The sequence below is a fragment of the Lethenteron reissneri genome, unplaced genomic scaffold (genome assembly GCF_015708825.2).
Source record: "Lethenteron reissneri isolate LAM-NWPU_2019-01 unplaced genomic scaffold, ASM1570882v1 scaffold_1315, whole genome shotgun sequence".
Lineage (NCBI taxonomy): Eukaryota > Metazoa > Chordata > Hyperoartia > Petromyzontiformes > Petromyzontidae > Lethenteron > Lethenteron reissneri.
In genome coordinates this window covers 7,880-23,170 of record NW_026891020.1, presented here as the reverse complement: position 1 = coordinate 23,170, position 15,291 = coordinate 7,880, and the positions used below count along the sequence as shown (strand labels likewise).

General features: G+C 52.6%; 1 protein-coding gene across 1 annotated transcript; it reads right to left on the bottom strand.

Moving 5' to 3' along the window:
• Positions 1–598: 598 nt before the first annotated feature.
• Positions 599–13,509, bottom strand: LOC133361974 (protein LSM14 homolog A-A-like). The gene is made up of 9 exons (XM_061580948.1): positions 13,389–13,509; positions 12,718–12,875; positions 11,877–12,017; positions 11,781–11,796; positions 10,912–11,136; positions 9,404–9,509; positions 8,181–8,269; positions 942–1,079; positions 599–723 (listed from the first exon to the last, which is right to left on the bottom strand). Exons 1-9 carry the CDS (start codon positions 13,507–13,509, stop codon positions 599–601), a joined length of 1,119 nt encoding a protein of 372 aa, XP_061436932.1.
• Between the last annotated feature and the right edge of the window lie 1,782 nt (positions 13,510–15,291).

Below are 15,291 nucleotides of genomic sequence, written 5' to 3'. Positions count from 1 at the left end.
AGAGGCGGCGCAGCGGCCGCGCCATTCCGCCGGCTCCCACACAAAGATGGCAGCCGTTCCCGCCGGCAAATACATTCCGTGTGTCGTCACTTCTCCCGGGGGAGCAATGACCGCTGGGAGGCGACGTCACTTCCTGGCCCAGCGTGGGCCAACCCGACGACGCCGCGTCATCAGCGCTGCGTCCCTCACCGCCGAGTGACAGCGCTGGGAACGCGAAGCCAGCTTCAGCCGAGGTTGCCAGGCCAACGAGCGCGGGGCTCACGTCCCACCAACGCCTGCCGGAACTCAAGGATTTTCTTCAGAGGGAGGTGAGTGGGCAGCATTCGAACGCCGGTTCGTCTCTCTTATAGAGACGTCCGGCTGGTCGGAGTATGAAGCGCTCCAGGGCCTTCCGGCCATGCTCGACGACGACTCCCTCGCAGCACTCCTTGCGGTGCCACGGGCGAAACGTGCCACGCTCACGGATGCCCTTCATCAGATACGGCTGATTTATGGACCCCCGTCCGAAGCACGTCACCGCTTCGATGCGAGGAGGAAGAAGGCCTCCGAGTCGGCGATGGGGGTACCGCAGCGCGCTGCTGGCCATGGCGCGGGTTGCCTACCCTCGCATGGATGAAGACGCTGTGGAGTCACTCGTGCTGCAGAAGCTCATGAGCTTGGCCTGCCAGCTTCGAGTTGCCATGCCGACAGCCGACGACGACGACTTCACGTCGCTACGTGCTGCTAGGTGCATCCAAGCACACCTACATTGCGATGAGGACACGACCATCGCCGCCTGCGCAGGCCCACCTGATGCACAAGCCTATGACGTGCATTCGGAGCCTCATCAGGCCTTCGCGGCAACAGAAAATCGCGGATCGTCCAACTGGCGATCCCAGCGAGATCACCCACCAGCGGACCGGCCAATCTCGCGCCAGGATGGGGCGTCCATCGTCTGCCACAACTGTGGCCTTCGGGGCCATGTGGCGTCCGGCTGCCGGGTCCCCCGACGCCGGACTTCAGGACCTCCGGCGCCTCGGCCACCACCGTATCCTCGGCATACCCAGGCGAGTCACGACACCTCGCACTCTCGGCCCCCACTTACAACAAGCACGCACCCTCACACCACACAGGGGGGTCATGCTTCGGAGGAGGGGATTCGGGCCCATCATTGAACAACCAGGCGCTCGGACCGGGTCAATGGTCCGAGTTGGCCCATAGGGTCGTTGCCGCGGCGGCAGGGTCCTCTGCCGTAGTGGGTTCCATCGAGGGCGTTGATGTTCGTATGTTGATCGATACGGGTGCGTTGGCGACCATCATTTCAGACATAATTTATAACATTCTGCCCGATACATGCCGTCCCTTGCAGCCAGTTGATGTGCCATGCTATGCCGCAAATGGGGGTTCGTTGGGCATCACCGGACGGATCAATGCTCAGATCCGCATTGCTGACGTCCAATTAGTTGGGCCCATTTTGGTCTCATCAACCCTCGCCGTTCCGTGCCTCCTCGGAACAGATTTCTTGGGGAAGATGCCCATTAAAATTCTCATTAACAAAGGGTGTATTGAGCTCCCCTCCGGCCGACGCATGGCCTTCCTACCCACACCCACTCGGTTGAACTCCGCATCTACGACGGTGCAGGCGTTGGCGGCGTGCACAATTCACATTCCTCCTGGCTCTCAGATGTTAGTTCCCCTCCGGTTTCGTAAACCCCTTGATTACGACGCGTTCATGGGGGTGCTGTGATCGGGCCTTCGCGTTCAGCTGAGCGGGTGTCGGACCTCGTGTGTGCACAAACACTCGTGCGAAGCGACCACGACCCCTTTATCCAGGTCCTTAACGCGGGATTGGAAACGGCCGTTATCTGTCAGGGAATGGTGCTTGCTCACGCGACGCCCAGCCCCGCCAGAATATGTGATCGTGGGTCACGTAGGGGGCGAGTCCTCTTCCGTTGCCAAGCCAGGTCCTGACACAGGATGGCTCGACGCGCTTTGCTCCACTTCTGCCGATTTGTCACCATTACAGCATGCTAAATTACGCACGCTGCTGAGCGATTTCGCCGACGTTTTCAGTCAAAGAAAATTCGACATTGGCTGCACTAAATTGCTAAGCCACCACATCGACACGGGTGATGCCGCTCCAATTCGTCAAAACCCATTCCGGTTGAGCCCGGCCGAAAAGGGTGGCCGTCAACGATATGTTGGCGGCCGATGTCATTGCGCCATCAAATAGCCCATGGGGGGCGCTGATCATTCTTGTTAAGAAGCACGACGGGAGCCTCCGCTTTTTTGTTGACTTCAGGAAACTTAATAAGATTTCTGTGGCCGACGCCTACCCGCTTCCCAGGATGGACGAGTCGCTCGATGCCTTAGGTGCGCACTACTTCTCCACCTTGGATCTCCTCTCGGGGTTTTGGCAGCTACCCCTTGATGACGCATCCAAACCAAAGACGGCCTTTCGCACGCCGCAGGGACTGTTCCAATTCAACAGACTTCCCATGGGTCTTCACTCGGCCCCGGCGACGTTCCAGCGCCTGATGGAGCTGGTCCTCGCTGGGCTCCAGTGGGATTCTTGCCTAATCTACCTCGACGATGTAATCGTGTTCAGCAAAACTTTTGATGAACACCTCACGCGATTGAAGGCAGTTTTCCTTAAAATGCGAGCGGCTAACCTCAAATTCAAACCGCAAAAGTGCCACCTCATGAGGGATTCGGTTCGTTATTTGGGCCATATTGTCAGCCGCTCTGGAATTGCCACGGACCCCGAAAAGACAAATTGCGTGCGCTCATGGCCAACTCCTACCTCTGTTGGGGAGGTGCGGAGTTTTATCGGCTTCGCCTCATATTATCGACGATTTGTTGCGGGATTCGCATCCATCGCGAAGCCCCTCCACGCATTAACGGCCAAATGGGTCAATTCCACTGGGGAGAGTTAGAACAGGCATCGTTCAATGCCGTCCGAAAAGCACTGGTCGATGCTCCTACCCTGTCTTATCCAGATTTTACCACTCCGTTCATTCTGGATACAGACGCCAGCAACACCGGAATTGGAGGGGTGCTGTCGCAAATTGTCAATGGAGTGGAGGCGCGTCGTCGCCTATGGCAGCAGGGTGCTGTCACCCGCGGAGCAACGTTACTGCGTGACGTGCCGCGAATTGCTTGCCATCGTTTTTTTCATAAAGCAGTACAGGCCATACGTGTATGGCAGGCATTTCACAGTACACTCCGGTCATGCGGCGCTACAATACGCCTTGCGAGTGGACCAACCATCTGGACAGCTCTCGCGTTGGCTCGAGATCCTCCAGGACTTTGCGTTCACTGTCATTTACCGCAAGGGGATTCAACACGGGAACGCCGACGGGTTGTCGCGGCTGCCGAACAATGGGCGCTGTGCTTGTTTTTTGGGGTGCGGGGCGTTGTAGGCAGCCTGACGGAGTACCGCCCCCATCCCTTGCGGCCGCGGCCGGGGATGGGGTCGGGAACCACGGGGCTCCCTCCACGCAAGTTCCGCAGGACGCATTGCTGGGCCTCGGGTTGGACGACTGGGGACGTCTTCAGATGGAAGACGTCTCCCTCCTCAAATTGAGACGCCGCGCTAGGGATGCCGAGGGTCACAGGGGGCAGGGGGGCCCCGTATCATATGTCATCCGGGAAGGCGTCCTCATGCATTCGGATGGGGGGTCCCAATCCCACACATTGGTGGTGCCCACCTCCCTGCGGGGGCGACTTGTGTGGGAAACCCACAGTCGCCTCTTGCACTTGGGTGTTCAGAAAACACTAGCTAAAATCCAATTGGAATTTTTCTGGCCGGGCATGGCAAACGATGTGGCTGATCTTGTGCAAGGTTGCACAGAATGTGCACGGCGGAAACCACCTGCTAGGCCGTCCTGCCCACCGCTTCAATCCATTAAGGTTTCCCGGGTCAATGAGATCGTCGCATTGGATATTTTGGGTCCGTTTCCCGCTACTCCTCGGGGTAGTAAGTACCTTTTGGTTGGGGTGGAATAATTTACCCGATGGGCCATGGCCTGGCCACTCCCCAACCAGTTTGCAGCAGCCATTACGGAGGCCTTTTTCCAGGGCTCCGTCCTGGATAAGGGTGCTCCCGAATGCCTGCTGACCGACCAAGGGAAAAATTTCTCTTCCACCCTGTTGCGGGATGTGTGCAACCTGTTAGGGACACACACTCGCCATATCACCCCCAGACTGACGGTATGGTCGAGCAATTACATAGGACACTTACCTCCATGCTAAGCCACCAGGTGTCTGAGTCACAGACTGATGGGATCTCCACATACCTGGTGTCTTGGCCGCCTATAGAATGGCACCCCATGCTGCCACGGGGTACTCGCCATTCTATCTTATGTATGGTAGGGAGGTTTGCCCCCCCAATCGACGTACAATTGCACATTAAACAGCCCGCACCTAAGGCTAAGATTGCCGACCACATCCGTGCTAATGTGCGTCGTCTCGTGGATGCCCGGGAGGCTGCTCAAAATAACTCAGAAGCCCGTCAGCTTGCCAACGAGCGGTTGCGGAATCTCCGCACGTCCCGCCACATTTGGGTAGAAGGGGACCGCACCTGGCTCCACTGCCCGCAGGTACCATTGGCTACTTCCTCAAAACTGCTTAAGCCTTGGAGAGGCCCGGTTGTTATTATTCGCGTTCTCCGCCCGCAGTGTGTCAGGATCCAGCATGGCAAGCGACGTTGGTTTCGTGCACCCGTCACGTCTAAAACCTTACATTTAACCCTACACACCTCCTTCACTTCTCCGGAGCCGAGAGCGCGACATGTCTGACGAGCCGCGCTGCGATGATGCTGCTTCTAACTCTCGGGCAGGTCCCGCTGTCCCGCCCTCAGGTGCCTTGGGAATGAAACCCGCCACGGCCGACCCAGCGGGAACAAGCTTGCCCGCGGGATAAGCGACCCAGGACACAAGCGCAAAAGCGGGTCGTCGGTCCCCTCTCGCCTCCGTCGCGACCGATGGACCTGCCACTCGGACTCGCTCAAAACTCAAAACGATTTTCATGACCCCCGCCCACGAACTCTCGTCCCAACGCGACGCCACTCACCTTGCCATCATGTATAGTGGGCGATTGGGGCGTGCGTTCATCCTGCATATATGTGTTTTATACAGTGTTGTTCTGCATCGGTGGCCTGGAGTTTTTTTTTATATACGCGTGACCACAGGAGGGGGAGAGGCGCTTTCTTCTCATTTTTTTTTCTTGATTTGTCACACACTCATTCTGATGGGTAACAAATAATTTATTGTACAATTGTATTTTTTTTTGACAGCCGGGTCGGCTGGAGGCTACGTAGAGGGGAGTAATGTAGTGACATAAGAAGGGAGGGGCTGCTGGGGGCTCTGGGACCCTGGGTGGGCCAGGCGCTTAAGCCTCTTGGCGTCAGGCGTTGGGTTCCCAGGCGCTTAATCCCCTTGGCGCCGCCAAAGGGGGGGGGGGCTGTGTGTGCTCTGTGGGATATCTGGGGGCGCACACGGCCCCACCCCTCGTTGGGGACTGGGCATAAAAGGGGAGCTCCCTGGACGATCAGGGCCAGTCGTAGCTCAAGACCCAAGACCCACGACCAGCCATCTGAAGACCCTGGGATGTTGTGAGAGCGAGTGGTGGGACTCTGGAACTCCCGACTCTACGAACTTGTGAGGGCGAGTTCCAAAGCGTAGCCAGAGTAGAGTATCTAGGCTGTGTACCTAGGCTGTGTACCTAGGCTGTGTACCTAGGCTGTGTACCTTGGCCAGGGGTCGGCAACCAAAATAACAAGAAGAGCCATTTCTTTCCAATTCGGTACAAAATGCAGTATTTCAAGAGCCGCAATGCATCTGAGTACATACTGTACATACGTACATATCGTCAAGAAGCAGCCCGTAAAGAGCCGCATGCGGCTCCGGAGCCGTAGGTTGCCGACCCCTGACCTAGGCTGTAACAGAGTATCAGGACTGTTGGAGTGTTGTATTGTAATAAAGAAGTTACCTCTACAAGTGTCTCCGGAACCCGTTACACACACACTAGCAATCTAAAGCAACGCAGTAAATTCAAAGAAGCAATGTTCTAAAGCCAACAGCCGGTCAACTTTAATCTTCGCCAGACACTTCACCACGGCCAATGCGCCAATATAAATTCCGCAACATTTAATGCTGCCTTGTGAAATACAAACACAACTCAATTAAATTGTCATGTCCATGCTCATTTCAGATTAAGACCGGTCGCACAAAAGCACCCATTTCAGGAGACAATTTAAAGTCCGACTTAACAGACATGTTTTACCTTCACCCATTAGACTAAAGTTCAAAACTTTCTTTAAAATTATAAACGTCTAAAGTGTTCAACCAAACGCGGTGTATACCTTGTGTACACACCATAAACATTGCAAGAATCGCGTATCAATTAACAAAACCCACATGCAGACTTTTGGTTCTTCCGGTAAAGTCACGTAGAAGGGAAATAATAAAACATCATAAATTACAATTCTCACCACGTTTCGGCCACAACGCAAGCAGCCGTCCTCAGGTGAAGAACAGGTCTGTCGGAAAGACAGCGTCTGAATGAAACACCCCAGGTTTGGCAGCGTATATTGCTGCGTATATTGCTGCCAAGCTTGGTGGTGTTCATTCAGACGCTGTCTTTCCGACAGACCTGTTCTTCACCTGAGGACGGCTGCTTGCGTTGTGGCCGAAACGTCGTGAGAATTGTATTTTATGATGTTTTTATTATTTTATTATTTCCCTTCTATGTGACTTTACCGAAAGAACCAAGAAGATGAATCCCTGCAGTCACGAAATAAAGCTTTAAATCGAAACCCACATGCAGTCCTTAATGTAACGTTTCTTCAGACCCAACAACATTTTTTTTTTCAAATCAAACAAACCCCCGATATGTGTACGCTCTGGGTGGGAGCTGTGGTTCTCTGCAACCTGCAACAACAACAACAGCAGCAGCAGCAGTAAGCAGCATTAGCGACGTCAAGAAGCAACACGACAGATCGTGGTCAAACCCCGCAAAGGGCCGGATTGTCACTTGGAGAATTGCCGATTGTGGCCGACATTTCTCCAATCTCTAACGTGGGGCACGAGAGCGTTGACAAGCGACTGCCGTTTGAAACAAACTCCTCCACATCTTGACCTCACCGGGTGAGACCCACGCAGCTGTGTGAGCGCTCGTTGATTTAGAAGTTGTTCACGATGTAATACGCAAATCATATCACACTGGTCAACAAAACAAAACAACAACATGTAGTTCTGGCCTGGACTTTTGCAGCTGTTCTGGACTAAATTCAGGGTGCCGATTTCAAATTTGATCTCAGATTTGCTCCGTCCGTCGCATCTCATTTTTATGCTATTGGCATACCCCGTCAAATGGTCTCTCTCTCATCCTCCACGGAGCAGCGTGTTCTCACGGGGAGAACCTCAAAAGCAACATCAACAGACTTCCGTTATCGTGTTGCAGCCGGAAAGACAGCATCTGAATGAACACCACTAAGCTTGGCAGCGTATATTTAAGCTGGGTTAGAGGAGGAGAGCGCCTTGACAAAGGGACTCGCATATCAACAGAGGAATGTAGTATATTTATAGGAAATTCAGATATGGGATTAGTCACTACTTGTGGAATGTGTAGGAGGTGGGCGGGGGGGGGGGGGTTTCAAAGTCATATTATGCAGGATTAGCAGCATCAAAGGGAGGGAGTAGGGGTAGCATTAATAAAGGGAAGGAATCATATTCTTAGGTTTTTTCGATAAAGTCACGTAGGTAAAAAAATGTAAATTAATAAAAGTAAAATAAAAAAAGCTTCCGGAAGCTTGTGTTGCCTCCGAAACGTCGTGATTTTTATTTTATTTAACTTTTATTAATTTAAAAAAAATTTTACCTACGTGACTTTACCGAAAAAACCTAAGAATATGAATCCTTGCAGTCACGAAAGCTTCAAATCTAGAAAGGGAAGGAATGTTAATAGTATGGGAGCTGCAGCAGCTAAGCCACCACGTAAAAAACTAAAATATAAACTACATCAGTATCATCAATATACTAAATATACTCTCCAACAAGCCGAGCTACTGTCACCGTCACCGTGGTCGTCACCTGTCTAGGCTGCACCTCGGCCGGCGGAGGAGACTGCCCGCCCCCCCCCACCGGCGGCTTTGGGCGCGCACGGCCGCCCGTCCCCCCCCCACAGGGCCCCGCGTCGGCGGGAGCGGCGAGCGAGCGACGTGGGGAGGTCCGCCCCGAACGTCGCCACGTTCAAGCGCCGCTGCTCCGCCAACGTCACGCGGCAGTTCCTGGCGGGGTGGGAGGAAGAGGAGGGAGGGGCGGGGGGTGGGGGGGGGAGTGAGCACGGCTGGTCAGAGGTCGCAGATGGGTTTTGATTTCTTACCCGTACCCGGCCGCACCAGGGTCGCAAATGGGTACCCGTACCCTACCCGTACCCTACCCGTTCCCTACCCGTACCCTACCCGTACCCTACCCGAAATGAGTGACAAACGGTGACTCACCAGTGACTCACGGCCTACCCGTACCCGGCCGCACCAGGGTCGCAAACGGCTACCATTGGAACCTCATTTGCCAGCAAAAAATATTATAATTGTTTTTTTACCCTTTTATCTGGCAACAAAACTGACACCTTTATTACAAGGAGTCATGTTTGCATAGACCACAATAACTGCAGCCATAATGCGTCATCTGGTCCAACCCATGTGAGACTAGGCTCTAAGGAAAGCTGTCTCGGGTATGGACCAATCAACTTCAAGGACAGTGCATATATTATCAGAGTTATGTTTTTTTTTGCATTCTGACTGCAGGTATTGTGGTCAATGCAAATACGACTCCTCGTAAAAAAAGGTGTCAGTTTTGTTGACAGATAAAAGGGTAAAAAAACAATGATCATTTTCTGCTACTGCTGACAAATGATGTTCCAATGGTCTAAACCTGACATCAGAGAGGTCCCTGCACGGCTGCACGCCATCCTGCGTCTAGACAAATGTTCGTCTGGTGCCCAGTCAAAGAGTTGCACGTCCTTCTCTTATTCTCGGGGCTGGGATTTTTTTCGAATCAAGTGCAACTACGCAATTCACGCGGCGTGCATTTGTTTTGGCGCGCCGATTCAAGTTAACGTCGCACATTTTTGCAACGCCCAAACTTTCCAGATGTGCCAGGAACGGCACAAACAATTTGCCCAAGCTCTGTCATCCTATATTGGGATGGTTAGGCCAACTCCGTTTGTGAGTTTCTATACACGAGGTGGGGGGTGGGTGGGGGGGGGACAGCAACACCATCTCCGCACAGACAAAGACGGAGCCCGCTTGCTGTACTGCCGCCTCCCCCATCGCCTCCCCCAGCAGGCGTTGCACTTGAAGGCGAGGAGATCCAACAAGAACACACACACACCACGAGCGAGCGGCAGAGACGGACGTTACCTGCCGCCGTCTTTGGAAATGTTGTCAAAGAAACTCCTGGTTTTGTCGTAGAAGCAGCCGTCCAGGAAGACGGGGGAGCTCGTGCGGGGACCCCTCGGCTTGTCCGCTGCACAAGGGGAGACGCAACGGCGGAAGTGAGGGGGTGGCCTGGACAATTAAACACACGAAGATCCGCCCCCCCCCACCCAACCCAGACTCCACTGGTCAACACACATTCAGGCGCTGTCTCCCCGACAGACCTGGTCTTCGCCTGAGGACGGCTGCTTGCGTTGTGGCCGAAACGTCGTGAGAATTATTTTTTTATTTTTATTTTTTATTATTTTAATACTTCCCTTCTACGTGATGACTTTACCGAAAGAACCAAGAAGATGGTCAACACACTTTTTCTGGCATAAGGTATTCCAACGGTTTTAAGGTAATTTAGTTAGTCAACATCTCCTAGCCACCGTGATGATGATGATGAGAGAAACACACAAACTCCAAATATACAGCAGCAGGCATCGTCAGGGTTGGGATCGAACCCACGCCCTCCTGCACACCAGGCGAGGTAGTTAACATCTCATAGCCACCGTGATGATGATGAGAGAAACACACAAACTCCAATATATACAGCAGCAGGCATCGTCAGGGTTGGGATCGAACTCACGCCCTCCTGCACACCAGGCGAGGTAGTTAACATCTCATAGCCACCGTGATGATGACAAGTTTGCAGTCGGTACCACATTGGGAAGTGTGTCAAAATTGAGTGACAAGATTTCTATTCTATGAGATCTCTTTTACCAGTGGCAAAATATAGTAGTAGGTTTTAACCCTTTTAAACTGGTACAAAACTGACACCTTTATTCAAGGCATCATGTTTGCAATAACCACAACACAAGTAGTCAAAAAACAAACAAAAAGAAGCAACTCTGATAATGATGATAAGGACAGTGCATATTATTATCATTATCAGAGTTGCTTCTTTTTGTTTGCTTTGTTGACTACTTGTGTTGTGGTTATTGCAAACATGATGCCTTGAATAAAGGTGTCAGTTTTGTACCAGTTTAAAAGGGTAAAAACCTACTACTAAGATTTCTATTTTGCCGATACAGCAGCGGAGGAAGTGAGTTGTTGAGTGGCGGCAGCGTGTGAGTGAGTTCCTCCACCCCAGTATGACGCAGCTTTACCAAGTTTGCAGTGGGTACCACATTGGGAAGTTTCTAAAAATTGAGTGACAAGATTTCTATTTTGACGATACAGCAGCAAAATTAAAATTAATCGACGTGATTTTTATTTTATTTTACTTTAATTAATTTTAATTTTTTACCTACGTGACTTTACCGAAAAAACCCAAGAATAATAAGAGTGACAAGATTTCTATTTTGACGACACAACAGCGAAATTAAAATTAATCGAAACGTCGTGATTTATTTATTTATTTTTATTTTACTTTTATTAATTTTAATTTTTACCTACGTGACTTAGTTGTTGATCAGTGGCGGCAGCGTGTGAGTGAGTGAGTGCCCCACCTTCTCTCCGCTTGGCCTCCCTGCCCCGGAACTCCCTGTCCAGCGCCTCGCGGTCCAGCTTCGCGTTGGCGCTCGCAAAGTCAAACTCCGCGTCCAACTCAACGCACGGCTCCGGGGCCCCACGGGGAGTCTGGGCGGCAATCCGCTTCGTGCTCTGACACCGTCGCTGCTGACGCTGGGGGGACGTCTGCACCCCCCGCTCCACCGTGGCGCTCTTCCTCGCGGCTGTGGGAGATAGTGCAGCTGCGTGTGAGTGTGTGTGAGTGTGTGTGTGTGCGTGAGTGTGAGTGTGTGTGAGTGTGTGTGTGAGTGTGTGTGAGTGTGTGTGTGAGTGTGAGTGTGTGTGAGTGTGTGAGTGTGTGTGAGTGTGCGTGTGTGCGTGAGTGAGTGTGTGCGTGTGTGAGTGTGCGTGTGTGCGTGAGTGAGTGTGTGCGTGAGTGTGTGTGAGTGCGTGTGTGAGTGTGTGTGTGTGCGTGTGAGCGTGTGAGTGTGTGAGTGTGTGCGTGTGTGTGAGTGTGTGTGAGTGCGTGTGTGCGCGTGTGCATGTGTTTCTCACTATAAATCCTTTATATGCGTGGCATCGGTTTTATTTTATTATTCATTTCTGTTTTTCTTGAGTAAGAGTTTCATTTTTATCACATTGGTATTTTAAATTAAATATGAAATTTTTTTTACGAACATAAATTGTCACGCACAACGAGTCTGTGTGCAAAATATCAGCTCGATTGCATCACGGGAAGTGGGTTAAAAAACGACCGAAAGATTTGCACGGTCCTAAGCGCGCAAGCAAGTGAACTTAATATAAAGGATTTAAATAAAAAAACATCGGATTTCCGTACGACGTCAGGATAAGCTCCGTTAGCGAGCACCTGCAAAGGCTGCTGGCTGCAAGAGGGGGGCGGGCGGGCGGGCGGTACAACGCCCGACCACCTTTGCATCCCCAGCGTTTACCGCGCCGCCCGTACCTGCGGCTCCTCCGTGTGCAGGCCGCCGCCCCGTCCGCCGTGTCCCGCACGAGCCGGCGGGCTCCGCGCGTGCCGCCCCCCGTGGCCGCCGCGGGCTCCGTGCTGCGTGTCCCGCAGGGGGCGGGCGCCCCGTGACGAGGACTGGACGGGGGCGAGGGTGGGTGGTCACGCAGCGACGGGATCAATCGTAGCGTGTCTAGTAACAACAAATATGATAATTGTTTTTTTTATCCTTTTATCTGGCAACAAAACTGACACCTTTTTTACAAGGAGTCATGTTTTGAGTTGTGTGCCTGTTGGCGTCATCTGGTCCAACACCATGTGAGACTGGCCTCTAAGGAAAGCTGTCTCGGGTGTGGACCAATCAACTTCAAGGACAGTGCACATTATCAGAGTTATGTTTTTGTTTGCATTCCAACTGCAGGTATTGTGGTCTATGCAAACATGACTCCTTGTAAAAAAAGGTGTCAGTTTTGTTGCCAGATAGAAGGGTAAAAAACCAATTATCATATTTTTCTACTGGCAAATGAGGTTCCAATGGTGTAAATGCTTTACTCCGAGCTCTCATACTCTGATGGTGCATTGTCTTTGAGTTGTGCGCCTTTTGGCAGTCATCTTGTCCAACTCCATGTGAGACTAGGCTCTAAGGAAAGCTGTCTCGGGTATGGACCAATCAAAGATTACAGGGTAAACAACCAATGATCAGAGTTAAATATCTCGGTGGGGTCCTGCCCGCTAAAGTAACCAACCAGTTTGGCGGCGAAGAGAACGGCTGCCCCCCTCTCACCTGCACGACGGCCAGGTGGGGGTGCAGAGCGGAGAGCGACTGCCTCTCTCTCACCTGCACGACGGCCAGGTGGGGGTGCAGAGCGGAGAGCGGGCACCCCAACTCCGCCAGGTCCTTGATCTCGCTGGCACGGAAGATGATGTAGTCGTAGATCTCCTCGCGAGGGTCGACGGCGCGCTCGGCGGGGCGACCCTCCGTGCCGCACACACGCACTGCGCACGCACAAAGACGACGCTAACGCCGCTAACGGTGCCGTGGTGGTGGTCGGTGTGTGGGCGCCACGGTGGTGAGAAGTGAACCACCTCGCCTGGTGTCTATCGGAGGTCGTGCGTTTCATCCCAACCCTGGCGTCGGTTTTTGTCTATCACATCGGGTTTTTGAGATGATGTCAAATATTGCATTTTCAAAAAAAACTTGCGGAAGAAAAATATTAAGTGAATGTGGATATCTACGTAAAATGATATTGTAAACACACTATCCTAAAAATACAGCACCGTATTTTAACACTAAAGCAGTCACTGACTTTTTTTTCGATTTAAAGCTTTCGTGACTGCAGGGATTCATCTTCTTGGTTCTTTCGGTAAAGTCACGTAGAAGGGAAGTAATAAAATAATAAAAATAAAACATAATACAATAATTCTCACGACGTTTCGGCTACAACACAAGCAGCCGTCCTGCTGTTTAAGCCCTCACCCCCTTTGACCCGTGACCCCCCCGTGCGTGACCTTTGGCCAAGGCGACGGTGCAGTCGTCCGTGTTGACCCCGCTGAGGGTGCCCTCGTAGCGGATGCCGGCCATGGAGATCAAGCTCGTCCTGCTGCCCAAGCACAGCGTCCACGTGGCCATGATGATGATGCTGCTGATGATGATGCTGCTGATGATGATGCTGCTGATGATGATGCTGATGATTGCTGATGATGATGATGCTGATGCTGCTGATGATGATGCTGATGATACTGCTGCTGATGATACTGCTGATGATGATGCTGATGATACTGCTGATGATGATGCTGCTGATGATGATACTGCTGATGATGCTGCTGATGCTGCTGATGATGCTCCTGCTGCTGCTCCTGCTGCTGATGATGATGCTCTCTGCTGCTGCTGATGATGCTGCTGATGATGATGATGCTGCTGCTCCTGCTGCTGCTCGTAGCCGCCGCCGGCTCGAGCTACGGGAGACGACGAGAGGGGAGGGTGGGGCCGGGCAGGAGGAGGGGGGGTCATGGTGGTGATGGTGGTGGTGATGATGGTGGTGGTGGTGGTGATGGTGGTGATGGTGTTGATGGTGTTGATCGTGGTGATGGTGGTGATGGTGTTGGTGGTGATGGTGATGGTGGTGATGGTGTTGATGGTGTTGATCGTGGTGATGGTGGTGATGGTGGTGATGGTGTTGGTGGTGATGGTGGTGGTGGTGATGGTGTTGATGGTGTTGATGGTGTTGATCGTGGTGATGGTGGTGATGGTGGTGATGGTGTTGGTGGTGATGTGTGGTGGTGATGGTGGTGATGGTGTGTGATGGTGTGTGATCGTGGTGATGGTTGGTGATGGTGGTGATGGTGTTGGTGGGGATGGTGGTGGTGGTGATGGTGGTGATGGTGTTGATGGTGTTGATCGTGGTGATGGTGGTGATGGTGTTGGTGGTGATGGTGGTGGTGTGATGGTGGTGGTGGTGATGGTGGTGTGGTGATGGTGGTGGTTGATGGGTGATGATGGTGGTGGTGTTGGTGGTGATGGTGGTGTTGATGGTGATGATGGTGGTGTTGATGGTTATGATGGTGGTGGTGTTGGTGTGATGGTGGTGGTGATGATGTTGTTGATGTTGGTTGGTGATCACCACCCACGATGCGCCCCGCGTGTTCACGCCGTTTGAACTGAGCTGCTCACCGGGTCGCGTCGTGCAAGGGCGCCAAATTGTGGGGGAGGGGATTTTTTTTCCCTCTTCCTGTCAACGGGGGGTATTATTTATTTATTTGTTATTTTATTTTTTGTATTTATTAAATTTTTATATTTTATTATTTTTATTATTAATATTGTGTTCCCTATCTACGCGACTTTTACCGAAATAAACAAAGAATTGCGCTCAACGTCTGTCGGGTCACTTGAGTTCACCCCCTCGCCCCGCCCCCCTCACCCCTCGCCCCGCCCCCCTCGCCCCTCGCCCCGCCCCCCTCGCCCCTCGCCCCGCCCCCCTCGCCCCTCGCCCCGCCCCCCTCGCCCCACGACTTGCTCTTATCCACTTCCTGCCCTCCGCCCCCCTCCCCCCTCGCCCCCCTCCCTTCACCCCTCGTGGTGGTGATGATGATGATGTTGATGATGAGGATGTTGGTGATGATGATGTTTGGTGATGTTGATGTTGCTACAAGAGCTAACGCGTGATGCTTATCAGTGTTATGGTTTACACTGCCCTAGACTTATCAGTGTTGTGATTTACACTGCTCTGTACTATTTGAACCACGAATAAACTACGAGTGGCGCCTGCCAGAGGCTCCGGTGTCTCCGCCTACCCCCCCCCGTGTCCCCCTGTCTCACCCCGTGTCTCCCTACCTCGCCCGTGTCTCCGTGTCTCCTCTCTCCACCCGTGTCCTCTCTCCCCGTGCTCTCCACCCGTGGCTCTCTCTCCACCCG

Bases quoted from the DNA above. Each gene is read 5' to 3' on its own strand.
- LOC133361974 (XM_061580948.1), bottom strand. From the start codon at position 13,509: ATGGCCACGTGGACGCTGTGCTTGGGCAGCAGGACGAGCTTGATCTCC. The intron at 8,270-9,403 runs GTAACGTCCGTC...CCACCCCGCCAG, and splicing joins ATTTCCAAAGACGGCGGCAG to GAACTGCCGCGTGACGTTGG. The intron at 1,080-8,180 runs GCCGACGCGGGG...GCTTGTTGTAAG, and splicing joins GTCGCTCGCTCGCCGCTCCC to TGGGGGCCGAGAGTGCGAGG.